Raw genomic sequence first — 26719 nt, 5'->3', positions numbered from 1 at the left:
GGCGCAGTGGTCTAAGGCACTGCATAGCTGTGCCACTAGAGATCCTGGTTAGAATCCAGGCTCTGTCATAGCCGGCCGCGACCAGGAGACCAATGGGGCGGCGCACAATTTGTCCAGGGTAGGGGAGGGAATGGCCGGCAGGGTTTGCAACGCCAGGGTTGTGGGTTCGATTCCCACGGGGGGTATGATTTTAAAAAAAAAATTATAATAATGTATGCACTCACTAACTGTAAGTCGCTCTGGATAAGAGCGACTGCTAAATGACAAAAAAATAATATATATATGCCAAATCTATCAAAGTGGACCTTATTTTCACATTCTAAAGGGGATTTTCTTAACATTGGCAGCCATATTGATATGAGCCGTGCTTTGGGAAAACCTCTGATGGTGTCCAACATCGTGGTCACAGATACACCTCCCGACCATCACCTACTGCTTTTGAGGCATTTCGTATGCCATCTCAAAAAAGCGCATTGCCATTTTGTTAATACCTTTCAGATCTACATTTGGTTGCATATGGATAAGCGGGGTCAATTTGGGATTGGATGTCAGCACTGGGCTATGGTCCCGCCCAGCCTGCAGTGTGATAGGTTATTTCTTGGTGTCGCGGCAGCTGTCGCCCTCGCATGACTGCAGCTTGATCAGCCGTTGGTTCATGGCCTGGAGGAGGGTGGGGTCAACCTTCTTAACGATGTTCTCCAATTGGTGGGGGTCAGAGGTCAAGTTATATACCTCCACAAATGACTGCGGTGAGAGAGAAAAAGCGAGAGAGAGAGAGAGAGAGCGGAGAGAGAGAAAACAGAGATTGAGAGGTAAATTACTCATTAAAATCCATAGAAACAAGACAACATACCAAATAAGCTAGGTAGTACAGTCGTGGTCAAACGTTTTGAGAATGACACAAATATTAATTTTCACAAAGTCTGCTGCCTCAGTTTTTATGATGGCAATTTGCATATACTCCAGAATGTTATGAAGAGTGATCAGATGAATTGCAAAGTCCGTTTTTGTCATGAAAATGAACTTAATCCCCAAAAAACATTTCCACTGCATTTCAGCCCTGCCACAAATGGACCAGCTGACATCATGTCAGTGATTCTCTCGTTAACACAGGTAAGTGTGTTGACGAGGACAAGGCTGGAGATCACTGTCATGCTGATTGAGTTAGAATAACAGACTGGAAGCTTTAAAAGGAGGGTGGTGCTTGAAATCATTGTTCTTCCTCTGTTAACCATGGTTACCTGCAAGGAAACACATGCCGTCATCATTGCTTTGCACAAAAAGGGTAAGTAAGATTGCACCTAAATCAACCATTTATCGGATCATCAAGAACTTCAAGTAGAGAGGTTCAATTGTTGTGAAGAAGGCTTCAGGGCGCCCAAGAAAGTCAGCTGCGGGATCGGGGCACCACCAGTGCAGAGCTTGCTCAGGAATGGCAGCAGGCAGGTGTGAGTGCATCTGCACGCACAGTGTGGCGAAAACGTTTGGAGGATGGCCTGGTGTCAAGAAGGGCAGCGAGGAAGCCACTTCTCTCCAGGAAAAACATCAGGGACAGACTGATATTCTGCAAAAGGTACAGGGATTGGACTGCTGAGGACTGGGGTAAAGTCATTTTCTCTGATGAATCCCCTTTCCGATTGTTTGGGGCATCCAGAAAAAAGCTTGTCCGGAGAAGACAAGGTGAGCGCTACCATCAGTCCTGTAAGTTGCTCTGGATAAGAGCGTCTGCTAAATGATGTAAATGTAAAATGCCAACAGTAAAGCATCCTGAGACCATTCATGTGTGGGGTTGCTTCTCAGCTAAGGGAGTGGGCTCACTCACAATTTTGCCTAAGAACACAGCCATGAATAAAGAATGGTACCAACACATCCTCCGAGAACAACTTCTCCCAACCATCCAAGAACAGTTTGGTGATGAACAATGCCTTTTCCAGCATGATGGAGCACCTTGCCATAAGGCAAAAGTGATAACTAAGTGGCTCAGGGAACAAAATATCAACATTTTGGGTCCATGGCCAGGAAACTCCCCAGACCTTAATCCCATTGAGAACTTGTGGTCAATCCTCAAGAGGCGGGTGGATAAACAAAACCCCACAAATTCTGACAAACTCCAAGCATTGATTATGCAAGAATGGGCTGCCATCAGTCAGGATGTGGCCCAGAAGTTAATTGACAGCATGCCAGGGCGGATTCCAGTGGTCTTGAAAAAGAAGGGTCAGCACTGCAAATATTGACTCTTTGCATGAATTTAATGTAATTGTCAATAAAAGCCTTTGACACTTATGGAATGCTTCTAATTATACTTCAGTATACCATAGTAACATCTGACAAAAATATCTAAAAACACTGAAGCAGCAAACTTTGTGGAGACCAATACTTGTGTCATTCTCAAAACTTTTGACCACGACTGTACACTTCCAAAGTTAATTTAAAACTGTACATAAACAGAGCCATATACAGTCTGTACATATATGGCTCTGCATAAAATTACTAACACAGACAAAACAGCTACTATAAGTCATAAAAACATGACAAATGCACATGCCCGCCCACACACCTCACTGTCTGCAAACTCGCAGTACTGCAGGTTGTGTTCGACCAGGGTCCTAACACAGGCATAGGTGTTGTTGTAGGCGTCCTCACACACACAGTCTGGGAAACATTGCTGGAGAGGAGAAGACAGAGAGACATTTTGTAATCCTCCAAGACAGAGATGCACTTCAGTGGGACTATTGCCTCGACTACAGTAATACTGTACTAAAAAGAGTCAGGCCAATGATGGTGGAGGTAAGAGTAATGGTGATGGAGGATACGGGTAGGGGAACAGGTGAATTATAATAGTTCATTGTAAGTGGTAATAAGGGTGGTGTAAAGGGGTAACTCACCGACACACCAGGGCCCAGTTTAGGGCAGGCGGGGTCGGGGTCAAGGTGTCCCTCTCCTGTGTACTCTACCAGGAAGTAGGGGCGAGCTGTACCGTTACGCAGCTCAGGGGCCTACAAAGAGACAGAGTCAGATGGACAGACAGACACAGACGATAAATGGACAGAGAGAACAATAAGTAGCCTAATTGACCATCGGAGAGGAAGGACGTCCGTCCAAACACTCCCAGATAAAAGACAGAGGAAGAAATAGACAGACATCTAGCTCACCATCTGAGAGAGGAAGGACTGTCCGTCCATATTGACGAAGGAGAGGTTGAGCCCTGAGATGTCTAGAAAAGTGGGAGCCAGGTCTATGTTCAACACCGGGGCCTGGAGGAAGACACACACATAGATAAGTATGGATGGAAAAGTGGAATGAAAGCATGGATGGGTGGTTGATGGATAATAACTGGATTGATAGATTGATTAATCAATGGAGCCAGGGACTCACCAGGAGTGTCTGTTTAGGTTTGATGCCTGGCCCACGCACCATGAGAGGGATCCTGATATCAAACTCATACAATTGTCTCTTATCAATGGGCAGAGAGAATTGACCTGGGAGAGAGAGAACACAAGGCACAGAATACCTTACTATAGAACACTTCTGTTGAAAGTGGTGACATATCCTGATACAGAAAACTGGGGATTTCATTACGTTTCCCAAACGTAGCTTTTAATAATCTGACAAATGTGAAGGTGATACTAGGGGTCTGTTTGTTGTGAAGTCGAGCTGTGAAGTTGAACTGTTACATCAACCACAGGAAGGAGGTCACTGCAGGTGTGAAACAAACAGATACCGAATATAGACAGGCAGATAGAGACTCATACACCCACACTTACCGGTGTGGTAGCCGTTGTCAGAAGTGTAGAAGATGTAGGTGTTGTTGAGCTCCTTCAGCTCTTCTAGTTTCTTGACCAGCGCCTCCACCATGTCGTCCACTGACAGCAGGGTCTGCCACCTGCAGGACGGGAGGGGAATTACAACCATTACATGAAAATAATGTTAGTATTTTGCTACAATTGTATCCAGGTGACTATTATGAGGTTTATTGTGATGGAGAAGAGTGATTGAGAAGAAAAGTTTATAGGGATGATTTGATTGGCTGTTGTACCTTTTCCTGTAGGCGCTATCCAGGAAGTTCAGGGAGGTGCTGGGCATGGGGTTGCTAGGCTGGCGCAACAACCAGTGTTTATCCTTCCCAGGTTTGTCAAAGCTACCATCCCGGGGGGCTTTGACATCTGCAAAGTTTTTCTCGTACTGAGGGGCGGCGGTCCAGGGGGAGTGAGGGGCGGGAGGGGACAACATGATGAAGAACGGACGCTGGGGACTCCTGTCATCCAGGAAATGGAGAGATCTGTTCAACTGGAGAGACGAAGGAGAGAGGGAGTGGAAAGAGATAATATTAAAGAGAGAGCAAAGTTTAAATCAGGTGCTTTAATCAAATCCTTATAATCACAACACAGCCAGATGAGCTTTTGTTATATGAAAAACTAAACTAAAACCTGTAACTTATAGCAGTTAGAACCCAAACAAGACTGGGGAAATATATTTTTGGAACATCGAGACAAAACTCTTCTCAGGCATTCAGAGACAATAGGGTGTTTGAGTGGTGGCGGGATAAAACAAAACCAGACCGTAATTAACTGGAGGAGTTGGAACGAAGACAAGTGGTGAGTTGCGCAACACATCTGTGAAATATTACAGGCTTAGTTCTGGTCCTAGTACTGGTTCAGATGGCTCAGTGTGTTGGAGCATGGTGCTGGCAAAACAACATTATGCTTCATAAATGTATGTTAACACTAAATAGCTACTAAATGAACATCTCTGCTAAATATCCATACAGTCCTGCATTGTCTTGCTGTGTGCTTAGGGTCATTGTCCTGTTGGAAGGTGAACCTTCGCCCAAGTCTGAGGTCCTGAGCGCTCTGGAGCAGGTTCTTCAAGGATCTCTCTGTACTTTGCTCCATTCATCTTTGCCTCGATCCCGACTAGCCTCCCAGTCGCTGCCGCTGAAAAACATCCCCACAGCATGATGCTCCCACACATTGCTTCACTGTAGGGATTGTGCCAGGTTTCCACCAGATGTGACGCATGGCATTCAGGCCAAAGAGTTCAATCTTGGTTTCATCAGACCAGAGAATCTTGTTTCTCATGGTCTGAGAGTCCTTTAGGTGCCTTTTGGCAAACTGCAAGCGGGCTGTCATATGCCTTTTACTGAGGAGTGGCTTCCGTCTGGCCACTCTACCATAAAGGCCTGATTGGTGGAGTGCTGCAGAGATGGTTGTCCTTCTGGAAGGTTCTCCCATCTCCAGAGAGGAACTCTGGAGCTCTGTCAGAGTGACCATCAGGCTCTTGGTCACCTCTCTGATCAAGGCCCTTCTCCCCCGATTGCTCAGTTTGGCCGGGCGGCCAGCTCTAGGAAGAGTCTTGCTGGTTCCAAATGTCTTCCATTTAAGAATGAGGGAGGCCACTGTGTTCTTGGGGACCTTCAATGCTGCAGACATTTTTTACTACCCTTCCTCAGATCTGTGCCTCGACACAATCCTGTCTCGGAGCTCTACGGACAATTCCTTCGACCTCATGGCTTGGTTTTTGCTCTGACATGCACTGTCAACTGTGGGACCTTATATAGACAGGTGTGTGCCTTTCCAAATCATGTCCAATCAATTGAATTTACCACAGGTGGACTCCAATCAAGTTGTAGAAACATCAAGGATGATCAATGGAAACAGGATGCACCGGAGCTCAATTTCAAGTCTCATAGCAAAGGGTCTGAATACTTATGTAAATAAGGTATCTCTGTTTCCGACTTGTCATGCAGCATATGGATTTTTTTAAATAACAGACTGGGTTGTTGACATGTAAACTATATTTCATCTCCAATGGTTATTGAAAAGATAAATACATCTGCACAATGATCACTTGATGTCTCAAACACACTGTTACAGTTGTTGGTTAGCTAGCACATTTTTTGCATTATTAGCATTGACATGAAATCAGTAAAAACACCTCCAAACAAGACATGGTACAGTGAGGGAAAAAAGTATTTGATCCCCTGCTGATTTTGTACGTTTGCCCACTGACAAAGACATGATCAGTCTATAATTTTAATGGTAGGTTAATTTGAACAGTGAGAGACAGAAGAACATAAACAAAATCCAGAAAAACGCATGTCAAAATTGTTTTAATGAGGGAAATAAGTATTTGACCCCCTCTCAATCAGAAAGATTCCCCACATGGCAGTTGTTTGTCAATGTTGGTAACTATCTGGCCACCCAGAATCACAACAACTCACAGACTTCTTCCCCATTTAAGCGTGTGCATCATTTGTGACATTGTCAGCTAACCCATCTACATACTACCAAACTCTTACATACAAGTTCAAAATCCATTCATTGACATTTGTAAGTAACAGGCGTTTTACATACATAAACGCAGTTAAACTGACACAAACTGTAAACAGAGAACATGAGCTTTAAAGTAAAGTAGCAGTGGAGCTGATTCACCATGGGTTAAGATAATGTTTCACCCTCTCAAAGTGCAAGCCAAGCAGAACATTTACCAAGTTGCATAACCAGGGGTGGGATATACATGCAGACACACATAGGTAAGGAGAATACTGCTGATAGAATAAATCACTCATTAACCACACACAATATGCAAAATAAAGAAACTGCATTTTTTGCAATTTTGGTACGGGTGAGGTAACTGCTCCAGATAGCTACCTTTTCATTGGCAAGATTAGTAAATTTAGGCATGACATGCCAACAACTAATTCTGAACCTACATGCATAACTGACCCAATTATGAAAGACAAGCATTGTAATTTTGAATTCCGTAAAGTGAGTATGGAAGAGGTGATTTTTTTTTGTCTATCAACAATGGCAAGCAACCTGGGTCTGACAACTTGGATGGAAAATGACTGAAGATGATAGCGGACTGTATTACCACTCCTATTTGCAATCTCTTTAATCTAAGCCTACAGGAAAGTGTGTGCCCTCAGACCTGGAGGGAAGCAAAAGTCATTCCACTACCCAAGAATAGCAAAGCACCCTTTACTGGCTCAAACAGCTGACCAATCAGCCTGTTACAAACCCTTAGTAAACTTTTGGAAAATATTGGTTTGACCAGATACAATGCTATTTCACAGTAAAGAAACTAACAACAGATTTTCAGCACGCTTATAGGGAAGGGCACTCAACATGTATGGCACTTACACTAATGACTGATGATTGGCTGAAGGAAATTGATTGTGGGAGCTGTTTAGTTAGACTTCAGTGCAGCTTTTGACATTATTGATCATAATCTGCTGCTGATAAGACGTTACATCTGCTGCTATATTGTGTTACCCATCTAACAGAACACAGAGGGTGTTATTTAATGGAAGCCTCTCCAACACAATCTAGGTAGAGTCAGGCATCCTTTTTATCCACACCAAACTTGGTGCAAAACAACACCCACGAGAAACCTAGCAACATTCAAAGCTGCACAGATAGAGTTTGGTTGTTCCCTTGTGAGAAGTAAAGGCACGCGAGAGAAGGAAGAATGCGAGAGACGGAATCCCCACCAAAACAAAACATTGCCATCAATACCTTGCATTTTCCCGAATTAAAAACATATCTAATAAAGGGGGTCAATGTAAATAGTCAGTGTAGCCATTTCATTAACTGTTCAATAAGCTGGTCCTAAATGTTTCAAAAAACTAAAAGCATTGTATTTGGGACAAATCATTCACTAAACTATAAACCTCAACTAAATCTTGTAATGAATAATGTGGAAATGGAGTAAATTGGAGGAGACTATACTGCTTGGTGTAACCCTGGATTGGAAATGGTCATGGTCAAAACATATTGATGCAACGGTAGCTAAAATGGGGAGAGGTCTGTCCATAATAAAGTCCTGCTCTGCTTTCTTGACAACGCTATCAACAAAACAAGTCCTACAGGTCCTAGTTTTGTCACACCTGGACTACTGCCCGGTCATATGATCAAGTGCCATAAAGAGGGACATAGGCAAATTACAGTTGGCCTAGAACAGAGCAGCAAAGAACTCTATTCCACATCAAGTAACTCATGCAAGCAGTAAAATCAGATTAGTTTTTTTTTAAACAGATACAAATACACCTTATGGAACAACGTGGACTGTGAAGAGACACAGTCACTCTACACACGTACATTGTAATATTGCTACATTATGGATTTTTTATGGCGGCAGGTAGCTTAGTGGTTAAGAGCGTAGTGCCAGTAACCGAAAGGTCGCTGGTTCTAATCCCTGAGCCGACAAGGTGAAAAATCTGTCGATGTGCCATTGAGCAAGGCACTTAACCCTAATTGCTCCTGTAAGTCGCTCTGGATAAGAGCGTCTGCTAAATGACTAAAATGTAAATGTATTGTAGATATGTTGTGGTAGAGTAGTGTGTAATAACGTGATGTACTGTTTTATATGTAATTGCCTAATGGGATCCGTAATAAAATACACACAAAAAATAAGGCACAGTGGGGTATGGTACAGGTAAGATTTACATTTACATTTACATTACATTTTTTACATTTTAGTCATTTAGCAGACGCTCTTATCCAGAGCGACTTACAGTTTGTGAATACATATATATATATTTTTTTATACTGGCCCCCCGTGGGAATCGAACCCACAACCCTGGCGTTGCAAACGCCATGCTCTATCAACTGAGCTACATCCCTGCCGGCCATTACCTCCCCTACCCTGGACGACGCTGGGCCAATTGTGCGCCGCCCATGAGTCTCCCGGTCGCGGCCGGCTGCGACAGAGCCTGGATTCGAACCAGGATCTCTAGTGGCACAGTTAACACTGCGATGCGGCGCCTTAGACCACTGCGCCACTCAGGAGATACAAGATACAAGTAACGTAAGATACAGGTAAGGTAACGTACAGGTAAGGTAAGGTAAGGTACAGGTAAGGTACACGTAGGTTGTCGTGATGTTTTTAAAGTATTTAACTGTATAAAGCTAAAGGTTAATTTTCACACTATGGACAACGTTTTTCTTTCCTAACAGGCTGTGGCAACCATCTGTTGCTCATTAGGGGTAAAGGGGATACTTAGTCAGTTGCACAACTGAATGCATTCAACCGAAATGTGTCTTCCGCATTTAACCTCTCTGAATCAGAGAGGTGCGGGGGGTTGCCTTAATTGACGTCCATGTCATTGGCGCCCAGGGAGCAGTTTCTGTTGGGGGTTAACTGCCTTGCCTTGCGCCACTTTGCCGGCTCGGAGATTCGAACCAGCGACCTTCCTAAGCTATGCTACCTGCCGAGTTCGGGTAGGCGAATCGAACGAGTGTGCTTGCATACCAGTGGAGACTGCTGAGGGGAGGATGGCTCATAATAATGGCTGGAACAGAGCGCATTAAAACACATGGAAACTATGTCTTTGATATATTTGATACCATTTCACTAATGCCGCTTCCGCCATTACCATAACCCCGTCCTCCCCAATTAAGGTGCCACCAACCTCCTGTGTTGCATACACCCTTACATAGTTCAGAATACACAAGATCAAGCACACACAAAATAATATTATTTATTTTGAAAGACATCTTTCATTGACAAGCTATAAGTGAATTATTGATGCCCAGAGCTGGAAACAAATCAGATGGCTTCTACAACATGTGAACAATAGTAGAATAAAAAAATGGGATTGATAAACCTAACTACTAGAAATGGGCAGATGGTTTAGTAAGCGGTGTCAGGTGTGGTCATGGGACGTTTCCAAGTGTCCCTAAACCTCTCCAAAGTGGCATATGTCTGTAAATTAGATAATTCCAGTGCTATTACATATTTGAAATCCCTAAATGCTATTTGTTCAGTATAAAAACACAATTTCTAGCATATCAACCTCACTCAAACATTGTGGTGATGTTATTGGGTATCCAGGGTAAATTCAAATGTCCTTTCCACCTCTCCTAAGTGTCCGAAGGTGGTAGTTGCACTGTTTTTGCACACTGGATGTGCCTACAAGTTATTGTTCACTATAAAAACTAAATTTGTACAACACCAATCTCTCTCAAACATTGTGGTGGTGTCGGGGGACATACAGGGGATATCCAAGTGTTTTTTCAACCTCTCCAAAGTGCCTGAACGTTTAGCCTAGGCATATCCAAAGTATTGGTCCCACATACAAAACAAACTGTTTACAAAAACAATATAAAAGCAACAGATATACATTTTACAAAAAATAATCTTATCAAACACCAACTTGGTTACACGTGTCCTTCACTAAAAAAGGCGCAAAAATAGAAATAAGCTGAACTATTTACAAATGGCATTCGTGTTCGTTTTACATCCCAGGTGTAGATGATTAGATTTCACATTCACCGTAGCTTGTGAATGTCGTCATCTGGCATTTCACCCTTTTTTCCCCCCACCTGTGTTCTGTGCAATGCTTGCAGTTCTTCCTTTTGTCTTTTGGCATGTGTGTTGGATAGTGGCGCTCACCTTGAGCGGGGGATCTTGTGATGGTTGTGAGGTTGCTATGGGCCCCCAATTCAGCCATTTCCAACACCAGCTGCTCTCGGAAGGCCAACTGGGAGAGAGGGGTTTGACCTTTTGCTTTGGCCATCTGCTTGTGGCGAATGAAAGCATTTACTGTCGCAATGTCCACAAAGTGGTAAAAAAAAAGTCTTATACCACTTCCTGGTCTTGTGGACGACCTGGTAGTAGCCTATCAGAGCATCAGATAGGTCGACATCCCCCCATGCTGGCATTTCAATTGAACGCTGCTGGCACCCGCCCACCCGACTAGAATCACTACTCTCGGCGGGTCTGACCTAGTCTATCACAGTGCCATCCGTTTTGTCACCAAAGCCCCATATACTACCCACCACTGTGACCTGTACGCTCTTGTTGGCTGGCCCTCACTACATATTCGTCGCCAAACCCACTGGCTCCAGGTAATCTATAAATCACTGCTAGGCAAATCCCTGCCTTATCTTAGATCATTGGTCACCATAGCAACACCCACACGTAGTATGCGCTCCAGCAGGTATATCTCACTGGTCATCCCCAAAGCCAACACCTCCTTTGGCCGCCATTCCTTCCAGTTCTCTGCTGCCAATGACTGGAACGAATTGCAAAAATCTCTGAAGCTGGAGACTCTTATCTCCCTCACTAACTTTAAGCATCAGTTGTCAGAGCACCTTACCGATCACTGCACCTGTACACAGCCCATCTGAAATTAGCCCACCCAACTACCTCATCCCCATATTGTTATTTATTTTGCTCATTTGCACCCCAGTATCTCTATTTGCACATCATCTCTTGCACATCTATCATTCCAGTGTTAATACTAATCGTAATTATTTTGCACTATGGCCTATTTATTGCCTTACCTCCATAATTTGCTACATTTGCACACACACTGTATACATAATTTCTGTTGTATTTTTTTGACTTTATGTTTTGTTTTACCCCATATGTAACTCTGTATTGTTGTTTTTATCGCACTGCTTTGCTTTATCTTGGCCAGGTCGCAGTTGTAAATGAGAACTTGTTCTCAACTGGCTTACCTGGTTAAATAAAGGTGAAATAAAAAAAATAAAAAAAATGTGTGGTCCTTCACAGAAACGGGGACATTCTTCCCTTTTCACCCTCCTTGAGACATGGTTGTTATTGAATGCCTTATGCTGTGTGGTGAGCATGGTTACTTCCCTAGTGTCCTTCCATTTCACAAAAAGCAGCTTGTTAGTCCTGATCCAACGTATGGTCCCCCTCTCCGCTGTCTTTGTCATGTGGTTTACCTTGGTCTTGGGGAAACCCATTCTGTTAGGACGACAAGCCCCTCTCCCCTGTCTTTGTCATGTGGTTTACCTTGGTCTTGGGGAAACCCATTCTGTTAGGACGACAAGCCCCTCTCCCCTGTCTTTGTCATGTGGTTTACCTTGGTCTTGGGGAAACCCATTCTGTTAGGACGAATGGTGCCACAAGCCCCTATGTTCTTTTTCAAGAGGTCTATGAAAAGTGGATGTAGAACCATCAGACAGGGTGATTAAAATAGCAGTGGGGGGTGAAGACCTTGACCGGCGGGGGCGCTTGCTGGGGAGGGGTGGCTCCCAAACGTTATCATCCAAATCCTCTGCATCCTTCACTCTGTAGTGAATAAAATAAAGGGATATATTGTCGTAATACACACAGATTTATAGTTTACTACATTTACAAAACGACATTTCTGTCAAGTAAAAACAGCAAGACTAAACTTTATCTGTACAGTGACTCACATAGGTGTGAAGCACACACACATGCAGTAACACTTTGGAGACAAAGGCAGAGCTGAGAACCACAAATAAACAATGGCCATAAGAGTTTAGTGGCCTCTCCAAAGTTACAAGGATGAAACTTAGAACAGTGAACTAATATGAAACATAGCCAATAACTACTTTGGAATTATATAACATTGAAATGACTTGTTACATAGGCCTATGTAAACTAAATCCAAAGCACAAAATGCAGACAACATACAGTGAGGGAAAAAAGTATTTGATCCCCTGCTGATTTTGTACGTTTGCCCACTGACAAAGAAATGATCAGTCTATAATTTTAATGGTAGGTTTATTTGAACAGTGAGAGACAGAATAACAACAACAAAAATCCAGAAAAACGCATGTCAAAATGTTATAAATTGATTTGCATTTTAATGAGGGAAATAATTATTTGACCCCCTCTCATTCAGAAAGATTTCTGGCTCCCAGGTGTCTTTTATACAGGTAACGAGCTGAGATTAGGAACACACTCTTAAAGGGAGACCTCCTAATCTCAGCTTGTTACCTGTATAAAAGACCATGTCCACAGTAGCAATCAATCAGATTCCAAACTCTCCACCATGGCCAAGACCAAAGAGCTCTCCAAGGTTGTAGACCTACACAAGGCTGGAATGGGCTACAAGACCATCGCCAAGCAACTTGGTGAGAAGGTGACAACAGTTGGTGCGATTATTCGCAAATGTAAGAAACACAAAATAACTGTCAATCTCCCTCGGCCTGGGGCTCCATGCAAGATCTCACCTCGTGGAGTTGCAATGATCATGAGAACGGTGAGGAATCATCCCAGAACTACACGGGAGGATCTTGTCAATGATCTCAAGGCAGCTGGGACCATAGTCACCAAGAAAACAATTGGTAACACACTACGCCGTGAAGGACTGAAATCCTGCAGCGCCCGCAAGGTCCCCCTGCTCAAGAAAGCACATATACAGGGCCGTCTGAAGTTTGCCAATGAACATCTGAATGATTCAGAGGAGAACTGGGTGAAAGTGTTGTGGTCAGATGAGACCAAAATCGAGCTCTTTGGCATCAACTCAACTCGCCGTGTTTGGAGGAGGAGGAATGCTGCCTATGACCCCAAGAACACCATCCCCACCGTCAAACATGGAGGTGGAAACATTATGTTTGGGGGTGTTTTTCTGCTAAGGGGACAGGACAACTTCACCGCATCAAAGGGATGATGGACAGGGCCATGTACCGTCAAATCTTGGGTGAGAACCTCCTTCCCTCAGCCAGGGCATTGAAAATGGGTTGTGGACGGCCAAGGCAACAAAGGAGTGGCTCAAGAAGAAGCACATTAAGATCCTGGAGTGGCCTAGCCAGTCTCCAGACCTTAATCCCATAGAAAATCTGTGGAGGGAGCTGAAGGTTCGAGTTGACAAACGTCAGCCTCGAAACCTTAATGACTTGGAGAAGATCTGCAAAGAGGAGTGGGACAAAATCCCTCCTGAGATGTGTGCAAACCTGGTGGCCAACTACAAGAAACGTCTGACCTCTGTGATTGCCAACAAGGGTTTTGCCACCAAGTACTAAGTCATGTTTTGCAGAGGGGTCAAATACTTATTTCCCTCATTAAAATGCAAATCAATTTATAACATTTTTGACATGCGTTTTTCTTGATTTTTGTTTTGTTATTCTGTCTCTCACTGTTCAAATAAACCTACCATTAAAATTATAGACTGATCATGTCTTCGTCAGTGGGCAAACGTACAAAATCAGAAGGGGATCAAATTACTTTTTCCCTCACTGTATAAAAAACGAAATACATACAGTAAATTAGCTATATAAAGTCATGAAAATAATTGTACTTACAGATCTAAGTGGATCCAATCCTTCTAGAGAGCAATTTGTGTCGGCCGAGTCGAAATCCTCGTTGTCCAAATCGCTCTCCTGATCCGAGTCCGACCAGTATTTTATTCAAAGCTTCCATGTCGGTATACTTATTCAAAGCTGCCTTTTTAGCTTCCTGTTCGATATTCTTCGTTTTTACCTTCCCCCCCCCCCCCCCTTGAGAAGCCATCTTTTATGCTAAAGCGATTAAATTAAAGCGATGAAATCTGTTTACAATGTAATGTAGCGTGTTCGGTGCGTCTTGTCTCTGAGCCAGGTATCAACAGTTCACATTACGCATAAAAGGTTCTAGGCCTCGCTTTGTCCCACCCAGGTCAACTGCATATCCCTGGAAAGCTTATCGCATTGGCTACAAGACTGTCAAGGTGCCATAGTAGCCAATCCCCTGTGTAATGGATGCCTACAGCGCGTAAGCAGGCAACATATTTTTTATGCGCAAAGATAGTCACTTGGTGGACATTCGATGTTGCCATTAGCGATACATCATCAGATAAGATTTGTTCCTACCAACCTAAGGATTAATTTCATACCCCCCATGTAGCTATAGCTCAAACACAGACCAAATTGAAGCTTACCTTGTAAGATGTTTGCTCTTTGGTGAAACGTTATGTAAAATAAACATTTTGACATATGTATGTGTGCTGTATGTACAGTACGTGTTTGGAGAAGGACAGGTTTTGCTATCCTCTGTGTAATGTGTAAAGTGTCCAAGTAAGCAAAGCTCCTCTCTGAGAATCTACATTCCTCTCAGGGAAGTGATCTCTGTATGTGTCATCAAAAAGGGTATGCAGCTGCTGCTGATCAAACACACTGAAGAATGACCCTGGATAGAACACCGGCATCAATAAGACATCAGCTACTGCATCATATCTCACAGGGGATCTACAGCATCATATATCACGGGGGATCTACAGCATCATATATCACGGGGGTTCTACGGCATATCTCACAAGGGTTCTATGGCATATATCACAGGGGTTCTACTGCATCATATATCACTGGGGTTCTACTGCATCATATATCACAGGGGTTCTACTGCATCATATATCACAGGGGTTCTACTGCATCATATATCACAGGGGTTCTACGGCATCATATCTCACAGGGGTTCTACGGCATCATATCTCACTGGGGTTCTACGGCATCATATCTCACTGGGGTTCTACGGCATCATATCTCACTGGGGTTCTACGGCATCATATCTCACTGGGGTTCTACGGCATCATATCTCACTGGGGTTCTACGGCATCATATCTCACTGGGGTTCTACGGCATCATATCTCACAGGGGTTCTACGGCATCATATCACAGGGGTCCTACAGCAACATATATCACAGGGGTTCTACGGCATCATATCACAGGGGTTCTACGGCATCATATCACAGGGGTTCTACGGCATCATATCACAGGGGTTCTACGGCATCATATCACAGGGGTTCTACTGCATTAAATATCACAGGGGTTCTACTGCATTATATATCACAGGGCTTATACTGCATTATATATTACAGGGGTTCTACTGCATTATATATCACAGGGGTTCTACTGCATTATATATCACAGGGGCTCTACTGCATTATATATTACAGGGGTTCTACTGCATTATATATCACAGGGGTTCTACTGCATAATATATTACAGGGGTTCTTAACAACTGGGCAGCAGCTGTGTTAAATACACACTGTAGCTTCAGTAACAAAGAGACCAGACTGAATAGAAGGAGAAAGGCAAACACACACCCACACACAGGACACACACCCACACACAGGACACACACCCACAGACAGGACACACACCCACACAGGACACACACCCACACAGTTGTATGGGTTGAGGGCTTACTATGAGGTCTGTGAGGTAGTCTTTTTCATAATTGTCTCCATGCTTCTCCTCTTTACCGTTGACTGACAGAGTGTAGTTGTAGTACTGAGAGTTCCCCATCTGCAACGTCACACACACACACAAAAGCATCAACACAGCTGTGACATCATCATCATGCACCAATATATCACGTGTGTCTGTACAGGACTTACCAGTGCATGCCATTGGTCCCAGCCTGGGGGAACATAGCCAACATTCCCTGTTTCCTTCTTCCCGTACTGAGGAGAGAGAGGAACACGTGACATAGTGCTACAGACAGACACATGTGAAGCAGGGTTGGGGTCAATTCCATTTCAATTCCAGTAAATTCAGAAAGTCCAAATGTTCCTAACTGAATGGAATTGACCCCAACTCCGATGTGAAGTACAAACAGACTAGACACACAATAGACAGATCTGGGAACAGACAGACAGACTAACTAACTTGATGACACTACAGATGGATCTGGGGAAGTAACTGCATGAAGCCAAAAAGAGACTGATTTGACCACAAGAATTTGCACATATTTACTACTTTTTCTATAATAAAGAGCTGTTAATACAGTTTGGAAGTTGAGGTGATTCATAGATCTGATAATCTTCGCAGAAGTTAGCCTAACTCAGGTTGAGCATGGTGAACAACCAGATTATTATGACATGACACATCAGTATGTCCAGGAGAAAAGAGGAAGAAGCATTGGTAGACTTATGCACAGATTATATGACCACATCAATTAACAGCTAGGGAAGCATGACATGATGACATGCACAGTCACATTGCATGTCAGCAGTGTACTGTGTGTGTGTGTGTGTGTGTGTGAGATGGAGCGAAAAAAATCTGAACAGTTACATATCGCAATATTATATCGATACTTTGACTCCAATTATCGATTTGTACTAATATATATATATATATAGTCCTCTGTAGCTCAATTGGTAGAGCATGGCGCTTGTAACGCCAGGGTAGTGGGTTCGATCCCTGGGACCACCCATACGTAAAAATTTATGCACACATGACTGTAAGTTACTTTGGATAAAAGCATCTGCTAAATGGCATATTATTTTTGTATTATATATATATATATATATATATATATATATATATATATACATATACATATACACACACACACACTTATTTTTGCTAGGAAGCGTTAGCTAGCGCTTGTCGGCTGTACCTGCGCCAAAACTTTTTCATCTATATCTTGTTCTCAATCTTCTTTTTAAATAGTGAGCCAACAGGTTTTCAGCACTTTTATTTCCATGACTGAACAAAACTCATTTTCTCATGCCTTCTCGTTTCTCTGCAGCAGACATAAGAGTAATATGTTTGGCACATCAAATCGCAGTATCCAATCGCAATACATACAGAATCGTGAAAACGGCAATACATATCGTATCGGCACCTAAGTATCATGATAATATTGTATCGTGAGGTCCCTGGCAATTCCCAGCCCTAGTGTGTGTGTTACCTGGTTGAGATACTTCCCGGCGTAGAAGGTCTGGTACTGCTGTTTGCTGAGATAGACCGGGAAGGCCGTGGTCTCTGGTCCTTTCTGCCACAGGGGGCTGGAGCAGTTCCCATCCAGGGAGTTGTTCCTCACTGCGTGGTTATGGGGGTACTGCCCCGTTAGGATACTACTCCTACTGGGACAACACAGCGGGGTCGCCGTGAACTGGAGAGAGAGAGGGAGGGAAAAAGAAGTAGAGGGGAGAGATTAGGGACATCTCAAAACCTCAGTGAAACTCCAGCAATTGGGACCTCAGTGTAATGGCTTAGGTGTTCGACTGACTGACAGTTGCAGGTTCGAGGACCATGTTGTTGATGTGAAGCTGTTCGGTACTCACAGCATTTGAAAAGGTGGCTCCAGCATCTCCAATCAAGACTTTGGTTTTCTTCATAGGGGTCTGTGGATCCGAGAAGCACAAAATGAAGAAGTGGTTTATTTTATCTCAACATGAAACCTTACATACAAACACTTTTGTTTAATCTGAAACGATACTAGGAAGAAGAAAAAATATTAGACATCCTGTTTGGGTCCAGGTTGATATGAAATGATGAAACATTCCGTGGCTCATTTCTCATACTTTTAATAGACTACAGGACACAAGAAGCATGTAACATGATGATCATAAGATAGAAAAGATAAGGACAGTCCTAAAGCCTATATATTGACCATGGTTTTGACTTTGTGCAATGTCACTGCTACAACGTTGGCTACTGTTTGTAGTATAATGTGATTGGCCTCTGCCTCAACGTATAGGCCTTTAGCCACGTAATGTACGTATGGAAAGTAGGATATGAGAATGGCAGTGAGTGGGTCAAGCAAGTTTTCCTCAGTTCAAAACACCGTCAGCCCACCATAACAACAACTATAGGCCTGGCTATAGCAGGGGACCACCACAATTATATTAGCCTACACGTTATACAGTTTTAATATACATTAATACGTTTGATTTACGCACAAAACGTACTCGATTTAGTTCTTAAACAAACCCAGCCAAACTAGAATTACTCACCATTCCCCCGAGGTACACATCCTGATCATCGGCTAAAATCAGGACGATATTGCTCGGTTTTTTGCATTCCGAACACCTGAGCGTGCAGGTAAACAGCGCGAGAAACAATGCTGCGCGCACACCCCCATTCGGTGTTCGTTGTCGCTTCTTTTGTCCAGTTCTTGCCTCCGAACTTGCCATGAGTTCGCTGGCTACCGCTCCACTGTTATAGTTCGGTGGTTTCGTTTCCTGCAATAGGCGAAATAATGTACATACGAAAACACCTATGGACAGGGGACGGGGACGGACAGAATGCAAGTCACACTGCTCCTGAGCACAAGGGAAGGGACGTCTGAGAAAGTTTGAGGAAGTAACCAGCTAATTATCATATGATCACCTTTTTTTCACTCGATTGAGGAGGACTTTAAGTCGCTGGTGGTGTGGTGTTTTAGATGAATACCAAGGAAATGTGTCAGCTTGCTTGAAATTCCACAAAAGTGTTCTTATAACGATTCACAAATTGCAAACATCATTGTAAAGGAGTCTAGCGCGGAGTGTTTAAGTTGATGGTTAGTCTTAAAACAGCTGTAACAGTTTGGTCAACATTTCTGTATACTATTTTTGCTCTATTTCAAATAAAAATAAAAGTGTATTGGTTTCTAGCTAGACATTTGCCATGCTGGTCATTAAATGTGTTTATCCTAATAGAGAACGGATTAATTGAAAGTACAAAGATAAAACCACGAGCACTCATATGTTAGCCACATGGGCGCGTGGTAGGAAGGGCACTTCCTGTTTCCCCGTCGGAACTATTTTTAGTGTTGCACGGCTGCAGAAGGCGGTTCTCCAAACTTGAATTGATGAGAAGACATGTACGTCATCGTGGTAGCAAGACAGCAGCTCACTAGTCACTATCCGTTCAGTAGGTGGCGGCAATACACCAATAGGCCGTAGTCTGCCATTACACCTTAAAGAAGAAGCAGAGGCACACTCGTGATAATTATGAATGTTTGTTCGTGTATCTATTATCGTTTTATAGACAGATGAGCGAGCCTGCCGACAAATATGGTTCCTATAAAGCGCAGGAAAGTGAACTGCTTTGTTACAAGCGACAGCAGCGGTGACAGGACCAGCAAGTTTCCCGGGGTTGTCATCTTCCTCCTGGAGAGAAAGATGGGAGCCAGTCGGAGAGCCTTCCTCACTCGGCTCGGCCGGGGGAAAGGTTTCAACATAGAAGACTCCTTCAGGTAGTGTGAACAACAATCTTCTGGGGTGAAAATAATGTAGGCTAATAACTTCACCTTGTCTCCAGTACTGTCCCTGCTGATCTAAGATAGCTAGACTAGAAAGATTGAGTAGGTCTCAATTGAGACTTAAGTTCCTATAAATCAGTGGTCTTGAATGAAAGGGAACAAGGGTGCTTAGGGACACTTTAGGGATGTTTGCCAATGTAAATCAATTCTTGGTAACCTCTTTTTCCCTAGCTGTTCCATCACTCATATAGTGTCCGAGAATAATTCTGGGGAGGAGGTCCGGACATGGCTGGACTCCCACACTGGAGGACAGTGGAGAGAAGGAGGAGAATGTAGGACAGCCCGACCTGGTTCTGTCCATCTCCTGGACATGGTGTGGTACACAGCGAGCATGCAGGCTGGCAGCCCCGTGATTATACTGGACAGACACCGACTACAGGTGCGATATAGCCAGGCCACCTACATACTACCAGTGCCTGCACTTTGACTGATGTCATCTTCCTCGCATAGTGGAGAATGAAATGGGTTGTGTTCATTGCAACAAAAAGCGAAAATTAGCATTTTTGTGTTTGGCAAGTCCAGTTTTCTTCCGCCCTGTAAAACAACGCATTTCACTGCACCAGTCCAGTCTGTGACAATTTTAAAAATAAAATAATTGGGGGGGTGCCTAACCTTGTTCCACAGGAGAGAGAGAAGCCCGGTTTGGAGCTGGCAGTGGTCTCAGTACCCAGCTACGCCTGTCAGAGACACACCCCTCTACTGCACCACAACACAACACTGACCGTGAGTCCCCTCCTTCCCACAATCCACTCTTTACTTACGAGGTGTTGATGTTCTGAATGACGTCTATGGCAACTTTGTTCCATCCCAAACACTAACTTGTTGTCAAAAGCATATTGTCTTTAGTGAACGAGCTGTCTATATACCCCTCCTACCCTCCCTTCTCTCTCGCTCTCTCGCTGTCATTTTCTGTCTGTCTCTCTCTCATTTTCTGTCTCTCTCTTTTTCCCTCCCCCTGTAGGATGCGTTGTCCATACTGGCTGAGAATGCAGAGCTCAGTGAAAACGAGGGACGGGGAGTGGCGTTCCGTAGGGCGGCAGCCTTGTTGAAGTCCCTCCCCCAGGAGGTCAGAGGGGCGGAGCAACTACGAGGACTGCCCTGTCTGGGGGAGCACTCACTCAGAGTCATCAAGGTCTGGATACAGACATATCTCTCTATTTTCACTTCTCTATGTTTCTCACCACTCGCTCTTTCTGTCTGTCTGTGTGTATTTCTCTCTCTCTCTGGTCTCATATCAGAACCTCTCAATACCTCCTCCTCCCTCTGTTTATCTTTAGGAGGTTCTGGAGGATGGTGTATCTCATGAAGTGGAGACCACCACGCATTCAGAGCAGTTTAAGGCCATGAAGGTGAGTTAGGGCGCGCTGAGACCTCCATCTCTGGTTATGGTCCCTGAATCTCTGTCCATTGTTTCCACTTATTGGAGAGACGTGTGTGTTTTTCAGGCCTTAACAGGTATTTTCGGGGTGGGGGCGAAGACAGCGGACCGTTGGTTCAGGGAGGGAATACACACCCCCTCCGACCTGCAAAGATCAGGACACACACTCAACAGAGCGCAACAAGCAGGTGTGTGTGTGTGCACATGTCAAGTGCCTCTCTGAGCATTGGTAGTAAGCCCAAAGTGCCCTCTGCACAATAGTTTTCTACAGTCAGTACAAAGGTCACTCAAACCTCTTTTCTCTTCATCTTTCTCTCTCCTTCTCAGGTCTGCAGTATTATGATGAACTGAACCTACCTGTCACGAAAGCAGAGGCTGTTGCCATTGGTCAGATTGTGGAGAGGGCGGTCCATGCTGTGCTCCCAGGGGCAGAGATCACTCTGATTGGAGGATTCAGGAGGTACGCTGAGCAGTTTTCACTGTCTCCTTTTCTCTTGCTCTTCCTTCCCCTCTATTTCTCTCCTCTGTTGATCTCTTTCCTCTTTCTCTCTCTTTCTCTAGAGTAGGGATGTGAACGTTTAAATGAAATTCGGATCCTTTCCCCCCACAAAATTAAAATCACATTGCAGCTGGCTCTCCTGTTCTTTCTCTTCACTAATGATGCCAGTGTATTCTGTCTTCAATCTGTTGCTAGTAGAATATCCTAGCATATTCATTGATGATAGGCCCTGCTTTACTGATGTTGCGAGACATTGCAAGCTAAGAAATTGCGAGATTCAGCTTTTTATTGCGGATAGATAGGCCTACTGCACGGTTCTGACTCCATCTGCCTGGTGGCCGACCTGCCTATACTGAGCCCCTCCCCTCTCTCTCCGTCCCTCGCTAGCTCACTACGAAAGATGCAAGTGTTTGTGTTCTCAGAAGTACGGCAACTTATCAGTCTCCTCCGTTTCCATTAAATACTGAATCTTAGGAGTCGATACCTAGCGGAATATGTTTTCTTTCTGCTAAATGTCTTGGTAAGTCACAGTATTTAAAACAAATGTATGCCCTTTTTTTAGGAGAGAGAGGTCTGTGCGCAGGCCACTCAAGATAATTTTATTGACAGTTATGGTCGTATAGGGATGGACGTTAGTCCTACTTCATAAGTGGCATTTCTTTACAGACAAGTAAAATGCCCGTTCAGTGGTGCTTCGAAATGATCCCCAGAGAAGGTTTCGTTTCATCATTTAAAAAGCCGTAGTGTACCCTTATAGACAAACAAACATGCTGTAGCCGAGGCGCTATTAAAGGGTAGGCTATATGACTGTGGTAGATATAACTGGCCCTAGCGATCATACATTATTCTGCATTGTGAATTGACGTGTAATTGTACGATTTTTTTTTTCTTGCTGTTTTTAAACGTAAAGCAAAATTGTTAATTTGTCACATCCCTACTGTAGAGGTAAGCAGACGGGTCATGATGTGGACTTCCTGATAACCCACCCAGATGAGGGCAGAGAGGAGGGGCTCATGCCTAAGGTGGTGTCCTGGCTGGAAGCACAGGTGACACACAGCATTTTTTTCTGTTTTCTATCCTTCAGTAGTGATTGTTCGTCAACGAACAACTTTACACTATCTATTACAATTCCCAGAAAGCCTTTCCCCATTTCCTTCTATCAACTAAATATGGAATGTATGCTCAGCTGTTTACTGTACAAAACACCATCAGGCCTGGTCAGTTCAGCAAGCCATCCTGAGTAAGGATATTTCTGTACCCCCAGGGGTGTAACACTCTATTCTGTCCCCAGGGCTTCCTGTTGTACCAGAAGACCACTGGGAACTCTTATCTGGAGAGCAAAGAGGGTCCTGCGCGGCCGGCCTCTAACATGGATCGCTTTGAAAGATGCTTCTCCATCTTTAGACTGAGCACAGACAACGAAGGGACTGAGATCCAGACTGGGACTGAGATCCAGACGGGGACTGAGATCCAGACGGGGAATGGTCCACAGACATACTCACCGACACTGACCAATACAGATCCACACACCCACTCAGAGACTCACCCACACACACATACAGACTCACACCCACCTCCCCAGACCCTTGTGGTGGTGGGTGACCATGCCCAGAAGGTGAGCTGGGTGCTGGGTCATTCTCAGTGCTCAGGTCCCCGATCCTGGAGGGCAGTGAGAGTAGACCTGGTGGTCTCTCCATACAGCCAGTTTGCCTTCGCATTGCTGGGCTGGACTGGATCGAAGGTACGGCCTAAACCTAACCCCCGACCTCTAACTTCTGATCCTGATATAAGGCTTCCAGATGCACCTCACCACCCACCAGCCTTCCATGTGAATCTTCGGCCTTTTCTCATTTGGAAAAAAGTCCGTCCTCCGTCTTCTCTCCTCCGGAAACCGATAAGTGGTCAAGGAGAGTATACATTTTTTAGTAGGCGCACGGAAGAGTGTCCTCCCCTCCTTGATAGCCACCTTTCATCGAGGATAGTCATGTGTATCCTACCTTAGTCCTTCGTTTTGATATCTTTCACACCCCCTTTGAAGTAGTTGTTTTCTCAAAGGAGAAAAGCGCGCAAACATTTAATAACGATATGCTACTTATCTATGAAATGTGTTGCACAACTAGCTAAATTTGTTTGATCACTTTACACATTTATTTTGGGATTCAACCCCTGTAAATGTAATTTGCCTGATGACATGCGAGCGGAGCACAGTTTCAACCACGTTCCTTCTCGCTGCCTCTCCTCGATTAATTTTTTGACCTGTTTAAAAGGGAGGCGAGAGAGGACACAGGAGTTGAGCATATCCAATTGAGAAAAAGCCTTAGTCTAAAAGAGTCTAAAATGGCCTTCACCAATCATCTGTCTGTACTGACCTAATGAAATGAAATGAGTGACTGTGTGGGGGAAGGGGGTCTATAGGGTGATTTTGGTTTTGCTTTGTCCCAGTACCTTTACCCTACCTTCTGTTTCTCCCTCCTTTATTCACTCTCTCTCTTTCGCTCTCTCTCTCTCTCTCTGCGCAGTTGTTTGAGAGAGAACTGCGTCGCTGGGCAGTACATGAGAAGGCCATGACTCTGAGCAGCCATGCTCTGTACGACAGAAAACGGGTACACACACCCTCTCATACACACACACACACACATTTTAAATACTTTATTAGAATCCACAAATCACATCACAGTCAAGAAGGATTCAAACATTTCAAAGGTCACAGATACTTGGACACTAATAGATACACACACACACACTCTCAAAAGTCATACACATGCACACACTGCTCACTTAGCAGGTAAGCATGCGGTACTCCGAAGGGCTGGCACCTGCACAAAGACATGATGCTGACGATCAGTTACAGTGATCTGAGGGTTAAACTGTGGTCTTATCTGTTTCCTACCTCTATCTCTCTCTTATTCTCTCCCTCTTTTTGTCTCTCTCTTTCTCTCTGTTATCTCTCTCTCTCTCTCTGTTTGTTATATCTCTCTCTCTCTGTCTCTCTCTCTCTCTGTTTGTGTTCTCTGTCTCGCTCTCTCTGTGTTATCTCTCTCTCTGTTTGTGTTATCTCTCTCTGTCTCTCTCTCTGTGTTCTCTCTTTTTCTGTCTGATCAGACGCAGTATCTAAGGGCTAGTTCAGAGGAGGAGATCTTTACTCATCTGGGTCTGGAATACATCCCTCCCTGTGACCGGAACGCCTGATGACAACATACTGGACTGATAACGCATACAGATATAGTCTAAGAGCTAAGCTAAGCAAACCCAAGCTAACCTGACTTAACTTAAACCTAAACATAAGCCAAATCAAACTAGGCCTAATCCTGAGCACAACACACAGGCCAGATACAGCCCAGGGTAGACTAGAAGGGGGGGGGGGGGGGTGAGAGAGCGGTGGATAGATCGTTACATAGCTGTATTTTATTAAATTGAAAATCATAGAGAACATCCGGACCCAGGATGTTGTAAAGTACCAAATCTATAGATGTGTTTTATTTAGTTAACTTAAATCATTTTTATTTAGTTAACTCTTATTAATTGTACAGTGTGCTTTTTTTCATATCTGACATATTAAATCATTTTCCTTCATTGGTGCCTTGTTATTTAATCATTTTTTAATATTTACTGCAATATATCAGCTTGTTTGCACAATTGAGAAAGCAGTTAAACTATGTGAATAAAAATTATATCAATTTTAGATATAATGTAGGCCTAAAACTGTAAGTGTGTGCATTCTGAGGGAAAGTGCTTTCTATATGCATACCCTCATGCAGTGTGTGTGGTTCCGTTCCATTTTGCATGATGACAGCAGTGGCCTACTTACACAGCAGGTGTACACTACACACACCACCATCCAACTCACGCTCTCTCCCTATTACCGCTCATGACATGTCTGAGCATATAGTTTGTACATTGATATATGTATATTTAGTGTACCATTTTATGCATTGTGTTGTTTTTGTGCACTCTTTTTTTATAAATCTTTATATACGACCAGAGGGGGGCGTAAAAGTTGATTAGGGACCAGTAATATTTACATTTATGTCATTTAGCAGACGCTCTTATCCAGAGCTACTTACAAATTGGTGCATTCAACTTATGATAGCCAGTGGGACAACCACTTTATTTTTTTATGGGGGGGTGGGGGGGGTAGAAGGATTACTTTTATACTATTCCAGGTATTCCTTAAAGAGGTAGGGATTCAAGTGTCTCCGGAAGGTGGTCAGTGACTCCGCTGTCGTGGGGGAGCTTGTTCCACCATTGGGGTGCCAGAGCAGCGAATAGCTTTGACTGGGCTGAGCGGGAACTGTGCTTCCGTAGAGGTAGGGGGGCTAGTAGGCCAGAGGTGGATGAACGTAGTGCCCTCGTTTGGGTGTAGGGTCTGATCCTGAAGGTAAGGAGGTGCCGTTCCCCTCACAGCTCCATAGGCAAGCACCATGGTCTTGTAGTAGATGCGAGCCTCAACTGGAAGCCAGTGGAGTGTGCGGAGGAGTGGGGTGACATGAGAGAACTTGGGTAGGTTGAACACCAGACAGGCTGCAGCGTTCTGGATAAGTTGTAGGGGTTTAATGGCACAGGCAGGGAGCCCAGCCAGCAGCGAGTTGCAGTAATCCAGACGGGAGATGACAAGTGCCTGGATTAGGACCTGTGCCGCTTTCTGTGTAAGGTAGGGTCGTACTCTGCGAATGTTGTAGAGCATGAACCTGCAGGATCGGGTCACCGCTTTGATGTTAGCGGAGAACGACAGGGTGTTGTCCAGGGTCACGCCAAGGTTCTTTGCACTCTGGGAGGAGGACACAATGGAGTTGTCAGCCAAGGTTCAGCTTGAGGTGGTGATCCGACATCCACACTGATATGTCTGCCAGACATGCAGAGATGCGATTCGCCACCTGGTTATCAGAATGGGAAAAGGAGAAAATTAATTGTGTGTTGTCTGCGTAGCAATGATAGGAGAGAGGATATGACAGAGCCAAGTGACTTGGTGTATAGAGAGAATAGGAGAGGGCCTAGAACTGAGCCCTGGGGGACACCAGTGGTGAGAGCCCGTGGTGCAGAGACAGATTCTCGCCACGCCACCTGGTAGGAGCGACCTGTCAGGTAGGACGCAATCCAAGAGTGAG

General features: G+C 44.2%; 2 protein-coding genes across 2 annotated transcripts; one reads left to right on the top strand and one right to left on the bottom strand.

Annotated features, from left to right (window-relative positions):
- Window positions 1-202: 202 nt before the first annotated feature.
- On the bottom strand, window positions 203-18780 carry gnsb (glucosamine (N-acetyl)-6-sulfatase (Sanfilippo disease IIID), b). Its single transcript, XM_084159239.1, has 12 exons — window positions 18446-18780; window positions 17774-17833; window positions 17398-17601; window positions 16100-16165; window positions 15909-16007; window positions 4037-4287; window positions 3765-3883; window positions 3376-3479; window positions 3153-3254; window positions 2886-2996; window positions 2558-2665; window positions 203-744 (listed from the first exon to the last, which is right to left on the bottom strand). The coding sequence occupies exons 1-12, from the start codon at window positions 18623-18625 to the stop codon at window positions 592-594; spliced, it is 1557 nt and encodes a 518-aa protein (XP_084015365.1). The 5' UTR covers window positions 18626-18780; the 3' UTR covers window positions 203-591.
- Window positions 18511-25187, top strand: polm (polymerase (DNA directed), mu). Its single transcript, XM_084159238.1, has 11 exons — window positions 18511-19671; window positions 19909-20116; window positions 20362-20460; window positions 20699-20869; window positions 21015-21086; window positions 21183-21303; window positions 21443-21575; window positions 22558-22660; window positions 22906-23355; window positions 24134-24217; window positions 24717-25187. The coding sequence occupies exons 1-11, from the start codon at window positions 19490-19492 to the stop codon at window positions 24801-24803; spliced, it is 1710 nt and encodes a 569-aa protein (XP_084015364.1). The 5' UTR covers window positions 18511-19489; the 3' UTR covers window positions 24804-25187.
- Window positions 25188-26719: the final 1532 nt, after the last annotated feature.

Source organism: Coregonus lavaretus, assembly GCF_964263955.1.
Source record: "Coregonus lavaretus genome assembly, chromosome: 4".
NCBI lineage: Eukaryota > Metazoa > Chordata > Actinopteri > Salmoniformes > Salmonidae > Coregonus > Coregonus lavaretus.
This window is presented reverse-complemented; position numbering and strand designations above follow the sequence as displayed.

Bases quoted from the DNA above. Each gene is read 5' to 3' on its own strand.
- gnsb (XM_084159239.1), bottom strand. From the start codon at position 18,625: ATGGCAAGTTCGGAGGCAAGAACTGGACAAAAGAAGCGACAACGAACA. The intron at 3,480-3,764 runs GTAAGTGTGGGT...TCTCTCTCCCAG, and splicing joins TGACAACGGCTACCACACCG to GTCAATTCTCTCTGCCCATT. The intron at 2,997-3,152 runs GTGAGCTAGATG...GTCTCTTTGTAG, and splicing joins AGTCCTTCCTCTCTCAGATG to GCCCCTGAGCTGCGTAACGG.
- polm (XM_084159238.1), top strand. From the start codon at position 19,490: ATGGTTCCTATAAAGCGCAGGAAAGTGAACTGCTTTGTTACAAGCGAC. The intron at 20,870-21,014 runs GTCTGGATACAG...GTTTATCTTTAG, and splicing joins ACTCACTCAGAGTCATCAAG to GAGGTTCTGGAGGATGGTGT. The intron at 21,576-22,557 runs GTACGCTGAGCA...TCCCTACTGTAG, and splicing joins CTGATTGGAGGATTCAGGAG to AGGTAAGCAGACGGGTCATG.